At 43.9% G+C, this 26,817-nt stretch overlaps 2 protein-coding genes across 2 annotated transcripts; one reads left to right on the top strand and one right to left on the bottom strand.

Moving 5' to 3' along the window:
- Positions 1-5,749: 5,749 nt before the first annotated feature.
- NDUFB5 (NADH:ubiquinone oxidoreductase subunit B5) lies at positions 5,750-15,369 on the bottom strand. Its single transcript, XM_083739968.1, has 6 exons — positions 15,155-15,369; positions 14,110-14,198; positions 10,738-10,804; positions 10,033-10,094; positions 8,747-8,853; positions 5,750-5,986 (listed from the first exon to the last, which is right to left on the bottom strand). Exons 1-6 carry the CDS (start codon positions 15,279-15,281, stop codon positions 5,866-5,868), a joined length of 573 nt encoding a protein of 190 aa, XP_083596094.1. The 5' UTR covers positions 15,282-15,369; the 3' UTR covers positions 5,750-5,865.
- Positions 15,370-17,521: 2,152 nt separating this feature from the next.
- MRPL47 (mitochondrial ribosomal protein L47) lies at positions 17,522-26,460 on the top strand. The gene is made up of 7 exons (XM_083739942.1): positions 17,522-17,654; positions 20,711-20,856; positions 21,286-21,346; positions 22,694-22,790; positions 24,213-24,343; positions 25,738-25,833; positions 26,188-26,460. The coding sequence occupies exons 1-7, from the start codon at positions 17,563-17,565 to the stop codon at positions 26,321-26,323; spliced, it is 759 nt and encodes a 252-aa protein (XP_083596068.1). The 5' UTR covers positions 17,522-17,562; the 3' UTR covers positions 26,324-26,460.
- Positions 26,461-26,817: the final 357 nt, after the last annotated feature.

The following is a 26,817-nucleotide window of genomic DNA, read 5'->3' as shown; positions in this document are numbered from 1 at the left end:
GCCCCGGGAGAGGTGCCGGGGCTCGCGGAACCAGCTGAGGCCACGCCCATGGGTTAAAAATAGCCTCCCGCTCTCCGGACTCTGCACATGCCCTGGGCTGCGCCTTCTCCTCCTCCTCCTCCAACCCCAACCCAGGGCATTGGGGGGGGGCGGTTAAGGAGACTTTCTGCAATGGCTGTTTCCACCTGCCCAAGGAGCCTTTCCCAGACTTTGGGAACAGCGGAAGCAGCTGGGGAAAGAGGAGTTCAGGGATATATTTTTTTTAAATAATAGTTTTCCAAGTTGTGCGTCCTTGTTTCTCAGTTGGATCCTTTTCCATGGCTTTGTATGTTTTTTAGTATGTTATGCGTTGTGACTTGCCGTCCTTTTTACTGACTACAGTTTACTAAATTTATTGTAACTGATCAATGTAAACTGTTTTGTTATTGTTTGCTAATATTTAATTTTATTTCGTTGCTGAATATGGATTGTTGAATATGGCTTTATTTGATACAAGTTGTTTGTTTTAAAGCCATTGTGGCTTTTTGGCATTGGATCAGATTGTTATGATTTAGGGGGTCTTTGCTGTCTATTTTGTTGTTTCTTTCAGCTTGAAAACCGCCTTGCATATAGTAATATAGAAAAGGTGGTATACAAATTAAAAGAGAACAAATGGAATGAAATGAAATACTCGCTTGGTTAAGTATAGGAAGAGGAAAAAGGTGTGGGGAACCCAGGTCTCATAAAGGGAGGAAAGCTTAGAAGGTGACACAGTTCTGGGTCGCCGTCGCCGTCATTGTCATCCCTGCTCTCAGAGGTTTGGGGGCCAACTGGTGGCTCCTGGGAGAGCCTTTTTGGTGGTGGCCCCAATAACACATCTCTAACCCTTTTCAGTCCATGTGGCTTGCTGAGGGTTCACCAGTTTATTCTGGCCTTTGGGCACTGAAGAACTGGTTGTGGGGTTTTCATGGAGAGGGCCCTCCACCAAACCTGTTGTATGGATGGCGATTTGGGATTGCTGCTCACTGTTTTAGGCCCTGTCCACACTGTGCATTTGAAAGCAGAATTATACCACTTTAAACAGCCGCTGTGGCTCTGCCCAAAGATTCGCAGAGTTGGCTGGGAAGAGGGGTTGACTACCAATTGTCACTCCAGAAGGGAAATAGGGGTTTCCCAACAACTCCCAGGATTTTGTGCTGAATTACGACTACTGAATGTGACATAATATTGCTTTGGATATATAGTACAGGTGGGGCTTTAATTGCGTTTTTGTATGCAAGGAATGAGTCCTACAACCTTTTGGTGAAGGGTGAGCTGGAAATTCAGTTAACAAAATGAAATACTCATTCTCATGTTGATGTTGTTATTAAGCAATGAGTAATGTTTTACCAGAGAGGAGGGCTGGAAGAGAAATCCTGTTGAGATAACAGACTGTGCTTTTTATAGCCTCTTTTTATGGGATTTTTAAAAAAACAATCAGGAAAAAGGAGGAAACTCTGGGACATCCTAATACTCAGTAATCCGTTGTTGCCAAGATCTCAGCAAGATACACACATACACAGAAAAGAAGCTGATGCAATAATTCCAGGCTATTGCGGACCACAGAGACACTTAATTCTACAGATTATAGGTAAACACCAAAAATCATTATAGGTCATGTGATTTTGCCTGCACACTTGGTTGCTGGATCAGCGCTGGGCAATTCTCAGCCAAATGTGTGAACTCTTTCCATTGAAAAGCTGATCTCCCAGGAAGCAGAGCTAGGCAATTTCTACCTACGGTGATCAATGTGTGTGACACACTTGTAAAAATCACTTGCTGCTAAAGCCAATACACGTGGGTGCTACTGGTTCCTCAGTTGTACCTCTAAAGCAGCCTGTTCCTTTAAGGAGAGTCACAGCTGATTAACATGTTCTTTTCTGAACAGTAATAAAACCTGGTACCGGAATTGCATTGTTGGAGGGGACATCTTCCCCTGGGGAGAGCTAGTATTTATTTAATCCGCAAGGACAAAGAAAGCTAGTGTATGAATTCTAATGAAATAATAACCATGCCAAATGGTGGTAAAATTCACCTTTGTTTGGTTTTAGTACATCAAAATATAACGTGAACGAGGCTTCATTCTGACACAGCTTATAAATTTCGGCTTAGAAGAGTATGCAATGGCCTGATTCTTGTCGCAGTTCTTGTTGAGCAAAAACGTAACTTAGCATGATTATATGCGCTCTGGGAGATTGCAGCTACTTTGCTTCTCCCCAGTTGTTTTGCTGCTACAATATGCAATGTATGGTTTATTAAGCCAAGAATCCATTACATGTGAATGTGGCTGCACAGAGGGTTAGGCACATGGTGAGTAACAACTTCCACCACCAAAGCTCTGTGCAAAAAAAGCCAATTGGTGCCAAAGAAGGATAGAACTTTCTTTATGTACGCTACAACAGCAGCAAGAATACTCATCGGAAAGTATTGGAAGACACAAGATCTACCCACCCTGGAAGAATGGCAGATGAAAGTGATAGACTATATGGAACTGGCGGAAATAACTGGCAGAATCCGAGACCAGGGAGAAGAGTCGGTGGAAGAAGACTGGAAGAAATTCAAAGACTATTTGCAGAAACATTGTAAAATTAATGAATGTTAAAATGATGTTGGATTGAAATGAAGCGGCCTTAGCAACAAGGTTAAAAAAAAATGTACAAATGGATTGATAACGGATGAAAATATAAAGTTATAATTCGTTAAGATATAGAATTAAGATAAAAACAAAGAGGGTAAGGATTTGCTGAATTAACCATGTGAACTGGAATACAAAAAAGGGAGGTGTGAGGAGGTCAGGGAAATAAGTAAATGAAATTTAAGATATGAAAAGACTGATTTGTTTTTAACTGTTTTCTATTTACTTTTTCTGTATTTTGCATTTTTTTCTATGTATTTTTGTACTTTTTGTATTTTTCCTTCTTTTTTATTCTGTAACTTTTTTCTCTTTGTAAAACTTTGATAAATATCTTTTAAAAACAAAACAAAGCTCTTTGCAAAAAAAAAGTGTGCCTTGATGTGATGCCAACATGTATACCACTACATGCATCTCAGAGGGAGAGCATGCCACACTCGAGGAGCCAGAAAAGGCTCCACCACACCATGAACCTCACATGGCCGAGAAACTACCAGCAGGGCCTCCCCTGTAGATCTCAGCACCTGGGCAAACAGAATCAAGCAAGAGTTGGGAGGGACCCCAAGGGTCATCTAGTCCAATCTAGTGCAGGAATTTTGGGGCCAAACTGGGGCTCAAACCTACAATCCACAAATTAAGAGTCAGTGTGGTGTAGTGGTTAAGAGCGGTAGACTCGTAATCTGGTGAATCGGGTTCAAATCGGTGACCTTGGGCCAGTCACACTTCTTTGAAGTCTCTCAGCTTCACTCACCTCACAGAGTGTTTGTTGTGGGGGAGGAAGGGAAAGGAGAATGTTAGCCGCTTTGGGACACCTTAGGGTAGTGATAAAGCGGGATATCAAATCCAAACTACTCCTACTCCTACTCTTCTTCTTCTTCTTCTTCTATAAACTGAGCTATTCCAAGCTGGGGGTCTAACAGCATTAGGAGGGCAGCTGGCTTAAGAGGACACAGGTGACTCAACTAACCTGGTATAACAGAGAGGCTACTGAAAGCACCTATTAGATAAGGCCCTGATGACGTTGCATATACAGTGGTGGCCCGCAAGACGAACGCCTCGCAAGACGAAAAACCCGCTAGACGAAAGGGTTTTCCGTTTTGGAGGCGCTTCACAAAACGAATTTCCTATGGGCTTGCTTTGCAAGACGAAAATGTCTTGCGAGTTCCTGCAGGTTTTTTTTCCTTCCCTCCCCCCTTTTTCTAAGCCACTAAGCCGCTTATCTGCTAAGCTGATAAGCCACTAATAGCGCTAATCCGCTAATCCGTCAATGGGCTTGCTTCGCAAGACGAAAAACTGCTAGACGAAGAGACTTGCGGAAGGGATTCTTTTCGTCTTGCGAGGCACCACTGTATTTTAATCCCACGTTATGGGATGCCTACGCCCCGGCTGATGTTTTCTCCACAAGAATCAGGGCCACTGAGTGAGCTTCATCGCAGAACATGGATTTGAACCCAGACTCTCCAGCCAAAATCAAACACTCTACCCACCATACAACCCTGCACGTCTGTGGAGTGTTATTTGTTTTGGTACAGGCTTGTCCATGTGAGGAGCAGGGCAGGTGATGGAGAGGGAACTAGGCAAGGTCTGTGTAGTTTGTGAGAGAGAACAGCAATGGCATCAAACTTTGGGAAAGGATGCAGGTCGCACAGCCGCAGGAAAGAGTGTGGGGCAGGGCACAGCAAAGGCTGGAGAGATTCGCCTTGTGAGGATTGCCCTATGCTGCTGTTATTCTGGCCACGCTGTGATGCAGAAAGACAGGGCTGCCCTCTAGTGGTCCCAAACAACTGCTAGTAGCCTCTTTCTACAAACAAAAACATCACACTTAGGAGGCAGGGCTAAGTTATGCATTTCCTTACGCAGAATGAGGTGTCGGAATTCTGGGCGACAGCATATTTTGAATGCTGCTCTCACAAAAAGCTCAGCTGAGATTCCTATATTACATGGGGTTGGAATAGATGACCCTTGGGGTCCCTTCCAACTCTACAATTCTCCGATTCCAAGCTTAAGCCAGAAGCTGCAGTTAGCATGAAACTCTGCAGCTCACTGTTCGGCACTGGTAGCTAATTCCCCTACTGAGATGAGTTCAGGGGCACCGGTTAACAACTTGGGACCAGTTTACCTACAAGACTGCCTTACTCCCTATGTGCCAACTCAACCTCAATTGGCACTTTTACAGGTGCCACATAATACCCGCAACTGCATCTGTAAGGACTCAATTGTTTAGTGTTGCAGGGCTGACTCTTTGGAACTCCCTGCCTATTGATGTCAGGCAGCAGCCTTCACGGTTTTCTTTCCGGCACCTGCCGAAGACATTCTTATTTCGGCACCTGCCGAAGACATTCTTATTTAGAGGAGCCTACCCCCCAAAGTAAGGTACGCAGGTGGCGCTGTGGGTTAAACCACAGAGCCTAGGACTTGCCGATCAGAAGGTTGACGGTTCAAATCCCCGCGACGGGGTGAGCTCCCGTTGCTCGGTCCCTGCTCCTGCCAACCTAGCAGTTCAAAAGCACGCCAAAGTGCAAGTAGATAAATAGGTACCGCTCCGGCGGGAAGGTAAACCGCGTTTCTGTGCTCTGCTCTGGTTCGCGAGAAGCGGCTTATAGTCATGCTGGCCACATGACCCCGGCTCCCTTGGCCAAGAAAGCGAGATGAGCGCCACAACCCCAGAGTCGGCCACGACTGGACCTAATGGTCAGGGGTCCCTTTACCATTACCCCCCAATGTCACAGGTGACTGCGAGACCCCCCCAAAGCAGATTCTGGGTGCATGGAGGAGGGGCGAGGAAAGGAACCAGAAGCCAAATTTTTAATATATTCCCTGCATGGTTTAAAAAATATTACTACTAAAATAACTGTTGTTGTTATTAATCAATAAATATCACATTTTTGTCATTAGTTGCCTATGTCCATAACTTGTCTTTCCATATACAATGCTGGAAAATCTGTGTCTGTTAACCATTAAATGTTAGCACATCTTTACCACAGGTCCACAAGCATGAGAGCTGGAAATCCTTTTTCTTTTCCTTTTTAATGGCAAAAGCAACTTGCACTTTCTCTGTAGAATCTGAAAGTCCGTGTGGAAACCCTTCAACACAGTGAGTAATTGAAACAATCTTTTTTTTTATTTGAGTTACGAAGTCAGATATATATATATACATTACATAATTCCGCTACTCTTTTATGGGTGCACACCTCTGAGACAGGTGGATAACCGGCTTAATTGTCAGGTGTTGCTTTGTTAGAATAATCAATAAGACTTGCGGGGGTGGTTTCATGGAAATTCCACGGTCCATCCCCCCGCTGTTGCATTAGCTTGCGTGCTGTCCTCTCCTGCTTCCTGTAAAAGGAAAATAGCGGGATGAGGAAGGAGAATCAGGAAATTAAGACGATCAAACAATTGTACAATGGAGCTGGCTCGCACGTTATGTTATACCATACTTAGAATAAGCTGTGGTTTAATGTGAATGCGCAATGGACTAGTGAAGACTGCTGGAATCGTGGACACATTTTTCACCCTCTCCTGCCCCCATGCCACGAAACAAGCCACAATCTGTATATTTATTATTTAACATAATGTCTATATCACTTGATTGTAGAAAGACCTCTAAGCGGTTTACAGAAACTGATTGATTCTTAAGTCACCTTGAACACAAGGTTATGGTTTGTTTCCCCCCCCCCCCAAACAAACCATGAGCAGTAAGCCAAATGCAAGCCTTTGTTGCCACTCGTGGTTTGTTTGGAAGGAAACCATGAGCCCAAGTTCGGACTACACAACAAGCTGGATCATGGCCTGTTTCCTGGCAGAAGCAGGGAAGCACCTGTGATTTCAAATTTCACCTGTGATTGAGGTAGCATCCTGCTTCTTCCCATTAAACCGAGTCTATTTTTACCGTGTTCAAAAGGGACTGATGAGCCATGCCAACGTTATCCATTGTTCAAGCCAAATACAACCAGTCAGGCCAAAATTTTAAAGCAGCGGAGCAGATGGATCTGCCTTGGTGTAGAATTTGGCAGGCGGAGGCTGCAACCCATATGCTATTTAATACCCATGTGCCTGGATACTTAAGTTGGTCAATTAGATCAATTAAGGCCAGCTCACAGTGCCAAATTCCTCCGCATCAGCCCATACAAGGGAGCAGGTGGAGAAAAACTACCATGCACAAGAATGAACATTTGGGGGAGCTTGAAATTTGTAGCCACAATTATGGCTCCTTGAAACCGTTCACCTCCAGGCTTGTTGAAATGGCCACCGGTTCCCTGCGCATTCAGGCTAGCCTTTCTCTGTGTGGCTATGTGCTTGCCTGCATGTTTGTGGGGAAGAATGTGGCAACAGGAGCTGAACCAGTCCTAGCAACAGGAGGGACAATTGTATATTCACCAGGGACAGGCCCACAAGCAATGCTATTCACTACACAGAGATCTGCTGAGGCCCGCAACTCAAAGGAGAGAGTCACAACTGTTCATTCCCTTTTGCCTCTGACCGTGAGCACTTTCTGCCTCTGGCTCCCGGGAGGGAAAAGTCCCTCCCTTGCCCTGCTTGGATGTCATTTCACAGCATGGGGGGGGGGGGGGACTGGATTAGATGGATTCCCCCCCCCCCCAAGGGTGTTGGCAGACATCGGCCAATGATATTATCAAAGAAACGTCATGGCTCAGCATCTCCAGCAACAAAACACAAAGTGGACCACAGAACGATGTGTAGCAAAAACATTTCCAATTAACTGCAGGAAGTCTATCTTTCAACCCCCTACCTGACTTTGGCTCATGCCTGAAATGACAGTTCAGCAACATTTCAACACAACTTTAGGAAGAGCTGTAGCCTAGTGGTACCACATCTGCCCTGAAGGTCCCAGGGTTGATCTCTGGCATCTCGAGGTTGGGCTGGGAACGTTCAGTGTCTGAAACCCTGAAGAACCTCTGCTTGGCCATGTATGATGATACCCAGCTCTACCTCTCTTTCAAATCAGAACCAGTGAAGGCGGTGAAGGTCCTGTGTGAGTGTCTGGAGGCGGTTGGAGGATGGAGGGCAGCTAAAAGATTGAGGTTGAATCCTAACAAGACAGAAGTAGTTTTTGGGGGACAGGAAGCGGGCAGGTGTGGAGGATTCCCTGGTCCTGAATGGGGTAACTGTGCCCCTGAAGGACTAGGTGTGCAGCCTGGGAGTCATTTTGGACTCACAGCTGTCCATGGAGGCACCGGTTAAATCTGTGTCTAGGGCAGCTGTTTACCAGTTCCATCTGGTACGTAGGCTGAGACCCTATCTGCCTGCAGACTGCCTTGCCAGAGTGGTGCATGCTCTGGTTATCTCCCGCTTGGACTACTGCAATGCGCTCTACGTGGGGCTACCTTTGAAGGTGACCCGGAAACTACAACTAATCCAGAACGCGGCAGCTAGACTGGTGACTGGGAGCAGCTGCCAAGACCATATAACACCGGTCTTGAAATACCTCCATTGGCTCCCAGTATGTTTCCGAGCACAATTCAGTGTTGGTGATGACCTTTAAAGCCCTAAACGGCGTCTCCACCCCCATCGTTCTGCCCGGACACTGAGGTCCAGTGCCGAAGGCCTTCTGGCAGTTCCCTCACTGCGAGAAGCCAAGTTACAGGGAACCAGGCAGAGGGCCTTCTCAGTAGTAGCGCCCTCCCTGTGCAATGCCCTCCCACCAGATGTCAAAGAGAACAACTACCAGACATTTAGAAGACATCTGAAGGCAGCCCTGTTTAGGGCAGCTTTTAATGTTTGATGTATTATAGTATTTTAATATTTTTTTTGGAAGCCGCCCAGATGGGCTGGGTATAAATATATTATTATTATTATTATTATTATTATTATTATTATTATTATTATTATTAGCAAACCCATGGGCACCCAAGTGTGCTTGGACTAGGACTCCCATCATCCCTGACTACTGGCCATTCTGACTGGCGCTGATGGGAGTCGGAGTTCAGTAACAACTGGAGGGCCACAGGTTCCCCACACCTGGTGCAGACCATACTGCAGCAGGTGAGCCAAAGGCCTGACTCCCTATACAATAAGTCAGCTTCCTAATGTTCCTAAGTTTGGGAAACCACCAAATTACCTGTTGATTTTCCCTACCTTAATTCAAGTTTCTCGGATTCAGCATAAAGGTAAGCCAACCCCTTTTCATAGTCCTTTTCAGGAGGGTCGAGCAGGTAGCAGGCAATCCACCTTGTTATCGGATGCTGGAGAAAAGCAAAGCAAGGCATCACTAAGGAATCATGAGCACCTGCGTGCATTATACAGCAGAGAAGCCTCAGACACAGATTGGCTTGTCTGGTGTGATGTCATGGAATCTTCAAGCTACTCAGGGGGGCAAAGCTGTCATTAACGAAACATCCTGTGAGAAGCAAATGGAAGTAAAATTCCCAGTTTGACTGGGATTAAAATTTCGTACACACCCCAAGGAAAGAGGAGCTGTTGTGAGGCGGGCTAAGAGTAGAGAGCTGATTGGCAGGAGAGCCTAAAAGGTAGGAATCTAAGGGGTCAGGAACCCAGAGAACCAATTGCTGAAGGAAAGGGGCTGAGCAAGCAAGGGGGCGAGATAAAGGAATCTGACAAGATGGGCAGATGGAGGAATCGGAAAGGAAAGAATTCACTGGAAGACCATGTACCTAGTATGCATGGTGTTCCTGGTTCAAATCCTAACATCTCTAGTTGCTAGAACTTGCTAGAACGTGACCTGCGGGGGTTGGGGAATGTCAGGATCTCGCCCGACTCAATCCAGTTCCACCAACCCTGTGCTAGAGGGATGGGGAGAGGCGCTGCTCAGCAGTTCATGCTTCCAGAATTCACAGCCCCCTATTTCCCACCCTCCAAATATCTGCTCTGGAGATTTGGATCAGCATCGGTGGTGGGATTAAGGGGCAAAAGAAAACTGGCAGAAATTGCCACCATCCTCCTTCCTCTGGTGGAAGCTTCCAATGGACCCAACTCCCTTCCATGAACAAAAGGAGTTCTTTCGTCTGCAGGCGGGCAAGTCTGGATGCAGCCCAGAAAGCTCCTTCCCAAGCCGGGATTACAATAAGTATTCAGCTCTGTACATCGTTCTGCCTGGACACTAAGATCCAGTGCTGAGGGCCTTCTGGCGGTTCCCTCACTGCGAGAAGCCAAGATACAGGGAAGCAGGCAGAGGGCCTTCTCGGTATTGGCACCCGCCCTGTGGAACGCCCTCCCACCAGATGTCAAAGAGATAAACAACTATCTGATGTTTAGAAGGCATCTGAAGGCAGCCCTCTTTAGGGAAGCTTTTAATGACTGATGCTTTAATTTATTTTTAATCTTTGTTGGAAGCCGCCCAGAGTGGCTGGGGAAACCCAGCCAGATGGGCGAGGTATAAATAATAAATTATTATTATTACTCACGCGATAGTACTCCCAGTGCTCTGGGACATAACCTTCAGGGATTTCAGCCAGTTCAGCTTTACCTGGTGAGAAAGAAGCAGCTCAGTTCAAATGCAATAGACTTCCAAAAACACTGTCAAGAAAGAATACTGTTGCCAGCCACAATGCATTATCTTCAAAATAGGACTAATTCAAAGTTTGCTGTCCCGTCCTTAGCATGTTTGCTCAGAAGTAAGTCCCACCAAGTTCAAGGAGACTTACATTCAAGTAAGCGCACACACAAAACCGCGGAGAAACATGCAAATGAGGGTGGAGAATTCCTGTCCCTACAAACATAATTCATGCCTTATACTCCACATAACAAATAACCAATGGTAAAAATTCTCTGTTTTACAGGTAGCAGATATAGCATGAAAACAAACTGGCCAAGAGACGCATTTTTCTGGTTAAGTGGTAGTTATTCAAAAAGTTTTAACACCTACAGGTTTTTTTTGTTTTAAGCGAACTAAGATATTGGTTCACGCCATCCTCTGAGGCCAGGAGAAAGGAGGACTCCTTGAGACCATTCCTTTTTAAAATTCACCTAGCAATTCTTGTACTAACCCAAACCAGATTTAACGTCATTGAAAAAGAGCAGCTCTTTAGGAGAGATGCAACTGCTCACTTTACTTCACAGCTTCTTATGTCAGCCCTTCAAAATAGGACGAAACCTGCAGAAATACTCACCAATAAAGACATTAACAAATGTTATAATTAGAGCAACTGGGATTCCGGTGAGCAAAATGTAGAACCTCTGTTTAGAAGGTGAAAGGAAACAAGAAGAAGCAAGATCATTACATTGCAAAAATAAACAGTACCCTAACATCTTCATCAAGCCCCAGTAATTTTAGAACCTCTCTTTTTATTTTTATTTTTTTATAAATATTTATTGAGGTTTTTTGAATATAAAACATAAATAACAAACAGCATTACTTATATCATAACACAGTTTCATCACTTCTTTGGACTCCCTCATGTCTCCCGCTTCCACTTACATCGTTATAAAATCTTTTCAAGCAAATTATCATTTTGTTTACAATCTTACATCCGCTCCTTTAAATAGAATCTAGCAGTTCTCCAAAAATTTATATTTTCCTTAATCTCACTTATCGTCAAATTCAGATCTAATTCAGTGGTGGACAATTCTTTATGATCTAGCATCCTTCTTAACATTCAACCAAATTACAATATTTTTGTAAGTAAATCTTAAATTTCTTCCAGTCTTCCTCAACCCTCTCTTCTCCCAGGTCTCGGATTCTGCCAGTCATCTCGGCCAGTTGCATATAGTCCATCAGCTGCATCTGCCACTCTTCCAGTGTGGGTAGATCTTGAGTTTTCCAGTTCTTAGCAATAAGTATCCTTGCTGCCGTTGTTGCATACATAAAAAGTGTTCGGTCCTTCTTTGACACCTTCTGGCCGACAATACCCAGAAGGAAGGCCTCTGGTTTCTTAGTGAAGGTATACTTAAATACCTTTTTCAACTCATTATATATCATTTCCCAGAAGGCCTTCACTTTAGGGCAAGTCCACCAGAGGTGAAAGAATGTTCCTTCATTTTCTTTACATTTCCAACATTTATTATCAGACGAATGGTATATTTTGGCAAGTTTAACTGGGGTCATGTACCATCTGTATATCATTTTCATTACATTTTCCTTCAGAGCATTACATGCAGTGAAGTTCAGCCCATTGGTCCACAACCTTTCCCAGTCCTCAAACATAATGTTATGCCCAATGTCCTGTGCCCACTTTATCATAGCCGATTTAACCATTTCGTCTTGTGTGTTCCATTTTAACAGCAAGTTATACATTCTTGATAATACCTTAGTCTTTGGCTCTAACAATTCTGTTTCTAACTTCGATTTCTCCACCTGGAACCCTAACTTTTTGTCATTTTTAAAAACTTCTTTAATCTGAGCGTAATGTAACCAGTCTCACACTTTATCCTTCATTTTCTCCAAACTCTGCAATTTCCAATTGTCTCCATCTTTTTCTAATATTTCCCAATATTTTGGCCATTTGGCCTCCATATTGGGTCTTTTTCGGGCCTTGGCTTCCAGAGGTGAAAGCCACCTCGGAGTTTTGTTTTCCATAGAACCTCTCCTTTTAATATGTAATTTTTATTTATGCATTTTCCAGTTGTTTTCCCCACATACATTTGTTATCTTACCATGTTCCTACACAGACTTCCCAACCTATCCTTCATTGACACCCTTGTTCAAACGCTTTGTTTCACGGCCTCACTGTTATTTCTCTACCTTATTTCATCCCTTCAATTCATTCATCTTGTTTACTGCTGATCACATACTCATCCCTACTTATAGGTTAAGCTAAATGCCATCTCTTTATAAATATTCTCCAAAACATTCCCACATGCTTCTTATCTTCTTTTCATCCAAATTTCTTATTTTGGCCGTCATGCTTGCTAATTCTACAAAGTCTATTATTTATGCAAACTTTGATCCTTTGTTGGAGTATTTTTTTTTCTTTCCAGCTCTTTGCATAGACTATTCTTGTGGCCGCTGTTGCATACAAAAATAGATTTTTGACTTCCTTTGGTATCTCCTCTCTTGTTATTGCTAAAAGGAAGGCGTCTGGATTTTTGGGAAATGTGAATTCAAACATTTGTTTAAGTTCCTCATATACCATCTCTCAGTATTTCTTTGTGTGTTTACATCACCACCAAATATTAAAGTATTAAAGAGCCATCTGCTTCTGAACACTTCCAACACTGAACCTCTCCCCAAGAAACACTACAATCTGGACTATTAGGATATATTTCCTAGCCTAATATTTCAGACAATAACATTCCTTTTCTATCTAAACAATTTATGGGCTTTTAAACTCGGCGGGGGGGGTATTGTTTTTGTTTCTTACTAAATTATATATATTGGTGCTTTTATCTTGTAAAATATAAAACCACTGTGTGATCCTTGGATTAAGAGTGGTTTAGGAATAATAATAATAATAATAATAATAATAATAATAATAATAATAATAGATATGGTCATTTATTCAGAACTTAAAACTCTTGAATATTCAGATACCACTTGGCGTTTTAAGTTACACATGTGAAAAGACCTCTAAATGAATGTACACAGTTCACTCTGAAATATCTTATTGTCTGTTTATGGCAAAGATCCAAAGAAGTAAAAAGCACACATAGAGAGGTTAAGAATCCTGAATTTCATTTATTGTTTTTGCTGGAGCAAGCCACTGAACGGAGACTTATCTCTTGGGCAACAGGAAGTGCTGCCATGAAAACAAATGAGCAATTCTTTGGTGCATACATGGATCCCAACCTAAACATGATGACCCCAACCCAATATTCTGCTGATGATACAATAATCCCAGCATTGTAGCTGGGCTCATGTCCAACCTTGAAACAAACAACAGTCACCAGAACTGCTGCAAAGTTGAAGCCACCCTTATCCCACGGTAACAGGTTGCACTGTACAAGGGGTCTCTAGGAAAAGTGGAGTTGATACTGCCCCCTTTCTAATCCTTTAGTTACCAATAAGCTAAAAAAACCCTCACCCGTATATCGTATATCCTCTTGCAAAACAGAAAGGCGACTTTTATAGTCCACAGCAGTGCTGGATTTACGTATAAGCTAAGCAAGCTATAGCTTAGGGCCCCACGCTCTTGGGACCCCAAAAAAAAATTAAAGGAAAAAAAAGCTGGATGTACATTTCCAAAATATAAGATAAAAAACAAATAAAATAAAACCTATATACAGCAACAGTGTTTTGTGTTGTGTAGGCTCCTATGATGTAAGTAATGGGCCCTGCCTGCTAGTCTGCTCCCTAAAATATCACATATAAAGGGCCCCATTACCTTCAGTAGCTTAGGGCCTCATCAAAACTTAATCCGGCCCTGGTCCACAGGTATCTCTGCTTTGTTTACAAAGCTCAAGAAGCCATCTCTAAGGTAAAGCTGAACCTCGGGCTTAGGAAAACTGAATACAGTAGCATTTATAAGACAGAATATCACAGAATATCCCGTGCAACACCTTTTGGTTTCCTACAAATCCTCCCTCTCCAAGGCGTGTAGACTCACCAACAAAAGCAGAAATCGTCTGTCGTAAAAATCCGTCGCCTTAATGACAAACATTCTTTTCCCACCTCCACTGCCATGGCGTACTGGAGCTGCAAAAATGAAATCCACATCTTAGTGCAAAGCCAGCTGTGGTTTCTGTGACCCAGTCAAGCCGACAAAGAGACCTTCGGGTGTGTTCTCCTCTGTTTTTGCACATTCCCACACAGCTATTCTTGCAAAGCAAAAAACCGAGCCTGTGGTGTGTGTTGGGCGGGGGGCTATTGGGCTGCTGTTTTTATTTTTATTATGTATTTTGTGGTTTTATATCTTGGTTTTATTCTGTGAACCGCCCTGAGACTCCCAGGGTATAGGGTGGTATATTAATTCAACAAATTAATAATAATAATAATAATAATAATAATAATAATAATAATAATGGGACTTGTCCAGCTCTGACCCAGCCGAGACAGGATTGCTTTGCTAATTATTTTCATCATTGACATGTCTTTGAAAGCACACCCTTCCTCCAAGAAAAGTAGCCCTTGGGGGGAAGGACTGCGATTGAGTGACAGAAGCCCCCTGTGGAAAGCCCTCCCAGCAGATGTCAAGGCAATAAACAACTATTTTACTTTTAAAAGACAACTGAAGGCGTTCCTTTTTAGGGAGGTTTTTAATGTCTGATGCTGTATTGTTTTTCATATTCGGCTGGAAGCTGCCCAGAGTGGCTGGGGAAACCCAGCCAGATGGGTGGGGTATAAATTTATTATTATTATTATTATTATTATTATTATTATTATTATTATTATTATTGGCATATTATAGGCATGGCTGGCCCAAACCAAGCAGGTTGGGAGCACGCTTCACCAGTTGAACTTCTGCCTGCGCAATAGGTTTCCCAGGCAGGGGAGTCACGGCAATTAGATATAATACCATTAGATATTATATGTAAAATTATTATTATTATTGCATATAAATAAAACTCAGGGATTGTCCCAAATCCTCAAGGTCAACCAGACGGGAAACCCCCCACCCCACGGATCCCCCCCGTCCCCTAGGGAAGCCATACCGATGAGCACAGAGCGGCCGGCGGCCCGCCCAGGCAGGGAGAAGCGACCCCAGAGACCCGGGCCGGGAAAGGTCCTCCTGGCCGCGAAAGCAGCCGCCGCTCGGAGCAGGAGGCTCATGGCCGCCATGCCTGCGACTGGCAAGGTAACGGCGGAGGAAGGTGACTCGCGTTCGGCGGGCGGGGCTGAAGGTGCGTCGCCGCCATCTTTAGAACGGGCGCCAGGGCGGCGCGTAGATTCACTAATTATAGACTGCCACGAAGAGCCGGTTTCCGAGTTCAATGCGCCGCTCGCAGAACCCGACGGGGTTTCTCTATTAGATGCTCGTAGGAAGCGCAGCTACGAATGGGAGGCGACTCTTCCCGGCGTTCTCTCCCAGGCAAAAGATAAGCGGCAAAGAGTTGTTGTTGTTTTAATTCGAGTCCTATTCACGAGCGCAGTGAAGATTTTTGTTAGGGGGCGCAGAACCGACGTGATTGGTCAGTTATGTTTTACTAATGTTTTACCAGCATCTTAAAAAGCAGAGACATCACCTTGCCAACAAAGGTCTGTATAGTAAAAGCTATGGTTTTCCCAGTAGTGATGTATGGAAGTGAGAGCTGGACCATAAAGAAGGCTGATCGCTGAAGAATGGATGCTTTTGAATTATGGTGCTGGAGGAGACTCTTGAGAGTCCCATGGACTGCAAGAAAATCAAACGTATCCATTCTGAAGGAAATCAGCCCTGAGTGCTCACTGGAAGGACAGGTCCTGAAGCTGAGGCTCCAATACTTTGGCCACCTCATGAGAAGAGAAGACTCCCTGGAAAAGACCCTGATATTGGGAAAGATGGAGGGCACAAGGAGAAGGGGACGAGAGAGGACCAGATGGTTGGACAGTGTTCTCGAAGCTACCAACATGAGTTTGACCAAACTGCGGGAGGCAGTGGAAGACAGGAGTGCCTGGCACGCTCTGGTCCATGGGGTCACGAAGAGTCGGACACGACTAAACAACAACAAATTGTTTTACTTGATCTAAGTCCGGGCAGCTGCCCCACCCCCCACCCCCTTTGCAACGCCTATGGTCCTATTGCATGCTGAATCCTTTAAAGGAAAAAAAAAAGGCTGCATTTCTCCAGTAAGCTAAGCACCCCTGGATTCAATCAGGCTTACTTCCGAGTAGACCTTGTAAGGACTGTACTGTACTGGATAAGAACGTAACAGCGCAAAGTTAATATGAAGAGAAAGAAAGAAGTTAATTGACTAAGTAAATTTTATTAGAAATTAGTTTTGGAAAACTGTTACAATGATACACATTGAAATTCAGCCAGGGGGATTTGAGGACGTCACTTAACAATGTTAATAATAGTGGAATAATTACAATTATGTTTGCTTGCTTGTTTATAAATTTGGAAAAACAGTTTTAAAAATTTGAAGAAAAAAAGGACGTAAGAGCGCTTTCTGCAAGTGGTTGTTTGGTTGTAAGTCGCTTTGGGTTGCCTTGGGCAAGATAAAGAAACATGTTGTTGTTATCATTCTCATCATCATCATTATTCCCTGCAACTCAATCCACTATTCATATTGCACATTTGAAGTCAGAGCCCAAATCTCCTTTAAACATCAGCTGGATGCTCTGTTACACAGAGTTACACTTTACTCACTTGCACCGTTGTTAATAATAATAATAATAATAATAATAATAATAATAGAAACCTTGAGCAGTGTTTGCATTTGAAGAGTTCATATGTGAATGTTTAAAAAGCTAAATCAAAGCAGAATTTCAACCCCTCAAAAATGAGATCTGAACAAGAGCAGGGAAGGCTCGCTATGTTTCGTTTCTTGGCGGAGTCCAGCCACTGCTCAATGACTGTCAACGATAAAAATCCTTAATTTCTCAATCCAATGCGATTTTCACGTACGCCAAAACGGATTTAAAAATCCCTTCCTTTGGGGGCACCTTGCCCGCAACTACATGATGAGCTGGATTCATTTTCTTGCGTATAGTTCACGAAAGGCTGGTCGTGGTGTCGCTTTTTAAGGTGCCCAAAGACCGACGTTTTTATTGCGGAAGACGACCTCACACGGTCGCCTCTTCAATTTTTCTTGTATCTGCGGTCGAAGGCAAGGAGCATTGTGGGGAAACGAAAAGCTAGAGGTATACATAGCTCTTCCTTCTCAAACTGAACCTTTCCCCCTTAAATTTACAATGGTAATAGGGGAAGGAGGTCCGCTCTAGGAATGCTCAGGGCTGTGGAGGGTAGACCCTGCTCTGAATCCCAAGGAAACCCCAAGGAAGAGCGGCTTCCGACCCAAACCGGAAGTTAGGCCTGCGTGCCCCTGCGTACATCCGTCGCAATCTCTATGGGCCTGGGTCGAAGCTTTCCGGCGGCGGAAGCGGCTGCCGATGACCATTGTGGGAAACGGGAGGTGTCATGGCGGCGGCGGCGCTTTGCCGCCCGTTCTCGAAGCTCCTGAGGTTGGCTGCAGCGACCTGGGGCGGCCCGTCGGCGTCCTCTCCTCCCAGGTGGGCAGCCGCCGGGCGGGAGGCGGGTGGAGGGAGGCGTCCTGCGACCTCCGCTTTACCGTGTTCCTTTTACCGTGTTCCCACCACCCTTCTGAGTAATACCCCTCCCCACCTTCTCACTATATAGAAGGGTCTGGTGACTTCTGTTTCAGTGTATCTGAAGAAGTGTGCATGCACACAAAAGCTCATACCAAGAACTGACTTAGTTGGTCTTTAAGGTGCTACTGGAAGGATTTTTTTTATTTTGTTTTGACTATGGCAGACCAACACGGCTACCTATCTGTAACGTGTTCCTTTTATTCCTTGAATTTCCCCCGTGCCGAGTTCAAGCCAAGCTACTTTTTCAATGCTTAATGTTTCATTACGTTTTTTATATATAATAATATTAATAATAATTTATTATTTATACCCCGCCCAAGCTACTTTTTCAATGCTTAATGTTTCATTACGTTTTTTATATATAATAATATTAATAATAGTTTATTATTTATACCCCGCCCAAGCTACTTTTTCAATGCTTAATGTTTCATTACTTTTTTATATAGATATTATTATTATTATTATTATTATTATTAATACTTTATTTATACCCCGCCCATCTGGCTGAGTTTCCCCAGCCACTCTGGGCGGCTCTCAATCAAGTGTTAAAAACAATACATCGTTAAATATTAAAAACTTCCCTAAACAGGGCTGCCTTCAGATGTCTTTTAAAGAGAAGATAGCCGCTTATTTCCTTCACATCTGAAGGGAGGGCATTCCACAGGGTGGGCGCCACTACTGAGAAGGCCCTCTGCCTGGTTCCCTGGAACTTGGCTTCTTGCAATGAGGGAACCGCCAGAAGGCCCTCAGCACTGGACCTCAGTGTCCGGGCTGAATGATAGGAGGCGGAGATGCTCCTTCAGGTATACAGGACCGAGGCCGCTTAGGGCTTTATGTTGGAAGCCACCCAGAGTGGCTGGGGAAATCCAGTCACAGGAGCAGGGTACAATTAATAAAATTATTATTGTGTTATTATTACTATCTGTTGATGGATGGCCATCCTGACTCGGCCCCAGACACACAGCTTGGAAGCTGTGGCTGGATGGTTACGTGGGAGCCGGTTGAAGTTAAATCCTTCGAAGACAGAGGTCCTTTGGCTGGGTCGGGACGATATGGGATTAGGGGGGCGAATCCCATCTCTTGCAGGGGCACAATTAGTGCCAGCACCATCCGTTAGAGTTTGGGTGTAATCTTCGACACCTCCCTTTCCATGGAGGCGCGGATTGCAGCTATAACAAAGGCGGCATTTTTTCATCTCCGCCAAGCTGAGCAGTTGGCTCCTTACCTCTCTCGCCCTAATCTAGCTACTGTGATCCGCGTGACGGTCACCTCCAGACTGGATTATTGTAACTCGCTCTACGTGGGGCTGCCCTTGAGACTGACCCAGAAACTCCAGTGGGTGCAGAATACCGTGGCGAGACTCCTCACGGGGTCCTCGCTGTGGGATCACATTCACCCAATGCTATACCAGCTGCACTGGCTCCCGGTGGAGTACAGGATCAGGTTTAAGGTGCTGGTTTTAACCTTTAAAGCCATGTACGGTCTAGGACTCTCGTACCTACAGGACCGTCTCTCCTGGTATGTCCCATGGAGGACCTTACGGGCTTCAAACAAAAACATCTTGAAGGTCCCAGGCCACAAAGAGGTTAGGCTGGCCTCAATCAGAGCCAGGGCTTTTTCGGCTATGGCTCCGATCTGGTGGAATGCTCTGTCACAAGAGACTAGGGCCCTGTGGGACTTGATATCTTTCCGCAGGGCCTGCAAGACAGAGCTGTTTCACCAGGCCTTTGGCCAAGGCACAGCCTGACCCCCTCCTTTGGTGATCCTCACAGAACTCTAGCCCAATGGTTGCCATCAATTTGATTTGAACTGATTTTATAATGAAATGATTTTAGAATGCTGTATTATTTTACTGTAGTTAGCCGCTCTGAGCCCGGCTTCAGCTGGGGAGGGCAGGATATAAATAATAATAATAAATTATTATTATTATTATTATTATTATTATTATTATTATTATTATTATTGCCAATTAAGGAATCTGGGCAGGGGGGAGGATGTTGGTTTACTGTTTTTGTATTTTTAACTCCCCCTTTCTCCAACTTGGCAATCCAAGCACTGACCATTCTGATCTCACAGGGTGGCAATAGGGAAACCAGTAGGCTCACCAGTCTAGAACGTTCAGTGAGGTAAATGAATCATAGGATTGCAGAGTTGGAAGGGACCCCAAACATCATCTAGCCCATCCCCCTGTAATGCAGGAATCTCAGCTCAAGCATCAGCAGCGGACAGCCAGGCAGCCTCTGCTTTAAATACCTCCAAGGGAGGACAGTCCACCACCTTCCAATAGAGACCGTTCCAACCGTCCAACAGCTCTTAATGTCAGAAAGTTCTTCCTGACGTTCAGTTGCAATTTTCAAAGCCATCTTCAAATATCTCGAGGTTCTGTCCCCATGGAAGGATGGCTTGTTTTCTCCTGCTCTGGAGGGTAGAACCAAACCAATGGCTTCTTAGTTGCAAGAAAGGAGATTCCGATGAAACATCATTGCAGGGGGTTTGGGTCCCTCCCAACTCCACAGTTCTATGATGTTATGTTATCAAAGTTCAACTGTGTTCAGGGGGTTCGATTTGCTTTGTACATAATAAGTTTCAGCCTTCTCTGGGGGAAAAATCAGGCTTCCAAAGTATAGCTGTTACGTAGACTAGCTTGCTAGAGGGGTCACCCACCATACAGTGTCCACACCTCAAGTGTCTTGAGTGTCTAAAGTAATATCTAGGTTTCTTCAAAAAGTGATTTTAGTTCAGATACTCAGTTTTCAAAAACCACTGAAACACTTCGAACATTTGCTTTAAACTAGGTAAATTTGATTATATGAAATTGTAGAATAGGAAGTCGTCAAGTCAGTCTCCTGCTGATGCAGAATATTCACTGCTAAAGCATCCCTGATGGGGTTTTTTGTGTGTGCGCCTATATAATTTTGTTGTTGTTTTTTTAAAAATCCTATTTTATTGTCCTTCAGATTCATCCTTAACAACCTGCAGAAGAATGCCACAAAAGTAGAAGCAGTCTCGCCCTGTATGTTGCTTCATACCTCCTTGCCTCGGAATGGGCTGGAGGAATTTTTTGATGACCCCAAAAACTGGGGAAAGACAGAAGTCAAATCTGGTAAGATACTCAGAATCTGTTTGTTTTGACTCCCCTTCTGGCCTCCCACTTTGTGGATATGTAAGCTAGGTGGGATTGTAAAAGTTCAGTAGCAGCACATTCTGTGCTGGCGTATATCTTCATGTGTCTGTAAAATCACTGTTCAGGTGTGCACTCTTATTCAGAATATGTCACCTGAAGATATTATGTCCAATAATATGTTAGCATTATTTATATTTAATTCTGTTCGTTTAAAAATATTTGATTATACATGACAGTAATGTTGAGGAATCTTTTGTATCACCTTTTCTAACTTTCATTTTTTGGTGAAGCTTTCATGGGTGCAAAGCAGATTTCAGTCTGGTTGGGTCCTTAGAACAGTTCCCCATATAAATTTGAGCAGTCATTGTCCCCCTGCCAAAACACTGATGCACTTTGTGGATTCCACAGGGGATTCTTGGACTGTAGAACAGCTCCGAGGCAAGAGCAGTGAGGATTTGCACAAACTTTGGTGAGTATATTTCAGTGTATCTAATGGCTTGTGTTTCTTTAAAGTTACTGTACTTGTTTCATCCTTATGCACAATATTTCAAGAACTGCTTGGTCATGATTTCAGAATCCAGGAATATCCTCCTCAATCCATTTAAAATCAACACTGAGGAAAATCTCAGTGTTAACCCGTTAATATTATTTGACTCAGATTGCTTCCAAAATTCATAAGCTTACTGACATTCCCACCACATGTGTAATATAGTTGTGCATTTACAGCCAGACACTTCAACACGTAACATTTGTTTCCATAAACATTCTGTTCAACCTGGCAGGAGTTAAATATTGGTGCAATAAAAGCTTGTACTGTTTTTCCCTTATTGATAAACTTAGTGCAGATTTTTACTGTATGCCAAATCTTAAATCATCTCAATTCTGGCATAGTAAATACCACTTGTTTTTCTCACCTTACCCTGAAGACAAACTCCTTTTTACTTAGGTCAATCAATAATTTGTAGGTTTTTGCCTTTTGATTTATTAGCTGCCATTGTGACTTCTCATGTTGTCATCTTCCTTACCATATACTCGACAAAAGATTTCTTAATTGAAAATTCTGAAAGCATGGAGTACCTAGCCTCCTGTTTTTTAAGCTATCTCATTCCATGTTAGCAAACTTTCATCTGTTAAATCCCTTTGTGTACACCCTTCCCCCAATTTACAAACTCTGATGGCTGATTTCTCATTAAAAACATTGAGTGACTTTAAGATGAATGCTAAGGAGGGAAACTTCTGGGCCTGATTTCATCCTATAATTATTCCAAGTTTTCACCATTTGTCTTAGAAGTAAAGTTCATTTTAACTTGTCTTTTTCCTCTGCTAGTTGTGACACCCACTGTTCCTATATCATTATAATTTAGCCAAGAAGCTGTAGACAGAGGTGGCTGGACAAAATTGCACACATTTCAGAAAGCTCTATTGAATTGCATGTGGACAGCCATAAGGTGCATTTTGAGAGCTTTTGCTTCCACTTTAGTTTAAACGTAATTTCTCATATGACCCAGAACCAACAAACTCTGGTTACCGTTAACTATAGTTATTTTCAAACATGCCCATTTCAAATCACAGTTTAAGCAAACCACAGTTAAGATTAACCACAGTTCTGGGTCCAGCCAACATGGTAAGCAATAGTTAATCAAAGGCAGAAGCAAAAACTTCACCTCCAGCTACATGGGAGGAGGAAGAATTTCAGCCCAAGCTTCTCATTGCTTATTGACATAACACTAAACTATGGTTAGCATGACCTGTCTGTAGGGCAAACGAGTCCCAGTTAACAATCTGTTAGTACTTACCAATATGTTCTTTGACTTAGGTACGTCCTGCTTAAAGAGCGAAACATGCTTTTAACGTTGGAGCAAGAAGCAAAACGGCAGAGGCTGCCAATGCCAAGCCCAGAGCGATTAGATAAGGTAACATGAATCTGAGGTCACTGCCAGTGTTCGAAACTCCTGTTGTCCTAGGCACGTTTTGCGACAGGGAATTTCATTAGTGCAAGCAGTTTCTGAGCTCTGGGTGCAGTACTGCGGCTAAGATTTCAGATTAAATCTACGAAATGGAAGGAAAGAAGGACCTTTTTCTGCCTCCCCACTTCCAGCTACTCTGAAGACTGGAAAAGAGACCCTCTTAAGAATATTAGGGGGGTGGACAGGGGAAGGACTAGACCATGTGAAAAATGAGCATAATATTTTAGCTGCAGTTCATTCATTTTCAGCTTTGTATATTTGTTATATAAAAAAAAGTTCCTAGACATTCTGTTGCTGCACCCATAACCTAGGTTTAAGGTTTCATTTAGCTCCTAGCTTTCATATCTCAGTTTCTAACCTGGACATGGGCAACCCTATGTTCTTTGTAAAGGAGGCAGCATTTGCAGTTCTTCCAAAGACACTTTACAGCTTTTACCTACATTTATGTAGGAGTCAAATAAGATGAAGCAAGTCTTTAAACTTTCCCTAATTCTATTAGGCTCCTTAAACTCTTGATTTGCTCTCATCCTTGTATCTTGTCACCAACCCTGGCTGCGTGAGCCCTGGCAGCGAGGGAGGGGGTGCAGGATTCTGAAGCAGTTTCCAGTTGAATTTTTTTCTGGTTCCAGCACACGTGGTAAAATGAAATAAGTCTGTAAGTAAGGGATACGAGTCTCAGAAAGCCTGGTTGTAGTTTCTGGTGAAGAAGTTCCACCCAACAGCAGTGCTGCCCAGCAGCAGTGTAGTTATGGTTCAGGTTGTTAAAGGGCAATCCATTGGCAAGTTCTTGGCACAGACTCCAAGGAAAGGGATTTCTATATATTTCATAGTTCTCATTCCAATGGGCCTTTCATAAACAGATTTCCCAACAAAGTGTGGTTTAGTTTGTAGGGACAATCAAAACCTCTTATAGTGGTACCTCAGGTTACATACACTTCAGATTACAGACTCTGCTAACCCAGAAATAGTGCTTCAGGTTAAGAACTTTGCTTCAGGATGAGAACAGAAATCGTGCTCCGGCGTCGCGGCAGCAGCGGGAGGCCTCATTAGCTAAAGTGGTGCTTCAGGTTAAGAACAGTTTCAGGTTAAGAACAGACCTCCGGAACGAATTAAGTACTTAACCCGAGGTACCACTGTATAAGACTGCCAAGCCCATGCACATTCTACAACAAAATGCCTTCCATGTTTTGGACTACAACTCCCATCAGCCGTGACAGCTGTGCTGACTGGGGTTGATGGGAGATGCATGCCAAAACATCAGGAGAGCACCAGCTTGGAAAAAGCTAGTGTCTGGAGTTCCCCTGGGCTCAGGCTCTTTCGGATGGATTGGTGGCTATGGAGCTGTAACACTCTTTTTGTGGTCTTCAGGTGAAAGATTCCATGGATAGAATGGATCTTGTCATCCAGGAAAGGGAAGAAGCTTTGCGGCTCTTACAGACTGGCCAGGAGAAAGAGAGACCAGGCGAATGGAGACATGACTTCTTGGGCCGCGTATTTTGGTACAGGAAAGAATTATTGGTGTTTATCGAGCAGCATTTGTGTAGTGGGGAGAGCAAATACCAAGTGTGGCTCCGTGTAGAGCAGACACTTGGTACAACATTCCACCTTCAATCCTTGGCCTCTCCATCTTTTGAGCTAGCAGAGTTAGGAAAGACTTCTACCTGAGACCTCAGGGAACCACTGCCAGTCCGAATAGACAGTGCCACTGGGACATGCAAGGAAATGCTAAATAGCTTGGAATGCTCCTTTTCAGTGTCAGTCACCCGACATTATTTTCTAATCCCTCTGCCAGCAGATTTTAAAATATTTTTTCCTAACATCCAATTAGCATTCAGTGGCCAGTGAGCATGCTTAATCCTCACTGGGTTTTGGGTTGGGGAGGGGAGGCTTGTTTCCTTCCCTTTAGTTTTCCTTTTCCCCCTAAAGTTTGTTTTTTTTTTTTTTTGTACTTCTATAAGCCTGGTACTTGGGAGCGACTCAAGACATTTTGCTGTCTGAGGCCAAGGACAAGAGAGATGGTGCCCCACATTCCATGAGCAGATGCCAACTGGATTGGCAGTTGAATCTTACCTCCACACTGGGACAGCATCCTTCATCACATCTGAGGGCAGCAGGCTAGCTTTTAAGGGCAGACTTCATAGGATACCCAGTAATTGCCTGACTCTGCCTAATGGTAGGGCCAGCCCTGCTCATGCTGCTGCCTTGTGTGTAGTTGCTGCCTCTGACCACGTAAGAATCCACACCTACTTTAGAAATAAGAAGGTATGAGGACTGGGCTGGATGGACCAATGACGTGATGTAGTGCAAGGCAGTTTCATATATTCAAGCGAAACGTATTGTGGAAAGAACTCCCCGTTTAAGTTAAGAGCGAACAAACAAAAAAGTCTCTTCTACCATTTGACGTTCTTAGCTTTCTGGCACATTTTCTGTGTAAGCTATTCAGAGCGGGAGGGAACTTTGAATGTATGGGGTGGAGTCTTCCATTATGTGCTTTGCAAGCAGGTGAGGGCTGCCTTTCACATACAGCCAGTTCAGTTTCTAAAGGGCAGTGGAGGCTTGGGAAGACTGATTATCACTTTGCCTTTTCTTAGTGAAAGGGGTGGGGGGGAGTGCTGCTACTGCCCTAAAATAATTAACCTACCATCCTGCATTTATCATCTGAAACCACCAAATAATTTGCTAAAATAAGAACTGGTCAGGGCAGATCAGCTACTGATGGTGAACTAGGGACTGGTGCTTGTGTTTGTGCTTTGATGTGTTTTAGCTAAAAATAGGCTCTAAAATGTTGTGTGATGTATCCTGAGATTTTGGGGTGGGAAGAGGCGGCTAGACATAATTATGAGCTTTTCAAAAGAATCTCATCTCACACATTCCTCTCGTCTGTCATTGGCAGGTACACTTTTAGGGAATGGCCAATCCCTTGGTACCTAAATGCAAAGCATAACAGAAAGCGGTTCTACTTTTTGCCAAATGTCAATCGTTTTAACAGGTAAGACCAGCAGCCTTTAAAACCAGACCCTTTTATATGTCCTCTTACCATTTGTCCTGCTTTGCTGATTGTCTGGGAGAGCTACGAGATCGCCTTGCGCTACATGTGCTTGCTCGACCACTTTGATCGGCAGAATTGGCACCACTGCAGGTGTCACACAGGTGTCTGTGTTTGTAAGAACATGTTTAGTGTGGCAGCGGCTATACTTTGAAACTGTTGAGCTCAAGCAGACGCCTTCACTGTACTCTCTTGGGCACCTGCTAAAAACATTGTTGTATACACATTGTTGTATATAATTGTAAATAAAACAAACAACTTATACGCTAACTTGCACTGGTTGGTCTTCTCCTGCAGACTCAGACTTGAACAATATTTGCGCAATGAATCAAGGAAGAGGAATATGCAGAAGCAGAGAGAGAAGCGTTTAAAGAAACAATTCCCTCATCTTGGTGCTCAGTCTCAAAGTCAACGTGAAGTTGGCAGTGTTTGATGGAATTGTGGCACAAACATTCCTCCTTCTGAACTGCTTGTAAATGGACAAAGAGTAAGGCAAAACATACTATGTGATGTAAAACAAGTTCATTTCCGCCCCTACCAAAATAAAGTTGTTTCATCTTTCTTGTAAAATATTTGTTCTTTCATAGACTTGTTTGTCAACAACCATTTAATTAACTGTTTTCTATGTCATGGCACATACCATATTTTTCGCCCTATAGGACGCACTTTTCCCCCTCCAAAAATGAAGGGGAAATGTGTGTGCATCCTATGGGGCAAACGCAGGCTTTCACTGAAGCCTGGAGAGTGAGAGGGGTCGGTGCGCACCGACCCCTCTCGCTCTCCAGGCTTCAGGAAGCTATCCGCAAGCCTTGGGAGCCCGGCAGGAGTTCCCACCGGGCTCCCAAGGCTTGCGGACAGCAGCCTGCAGCCCGAAACCCAGGGAGCGCAGCGAGGCACACCCCGGGCTTTGGGCAGCTCTCCGCAAGC

The sequence above is a fragment of the Podarcis gaigeae genome (assembly GCF_964106915.1).
Source record: "Podarcis gaigeae genome assembly, chromosome: 5".
NCBI classification, from domain to species: domain Eukaryota; kingdom Metazoa; phylum Chordata; class Lepidosauria; order Squamata; family Lacertidae; genus Podarcis; species Podarcis gaigeae.
This window is presented reverse-complemented; position numbering and strand designations above follow the sequence as displayed.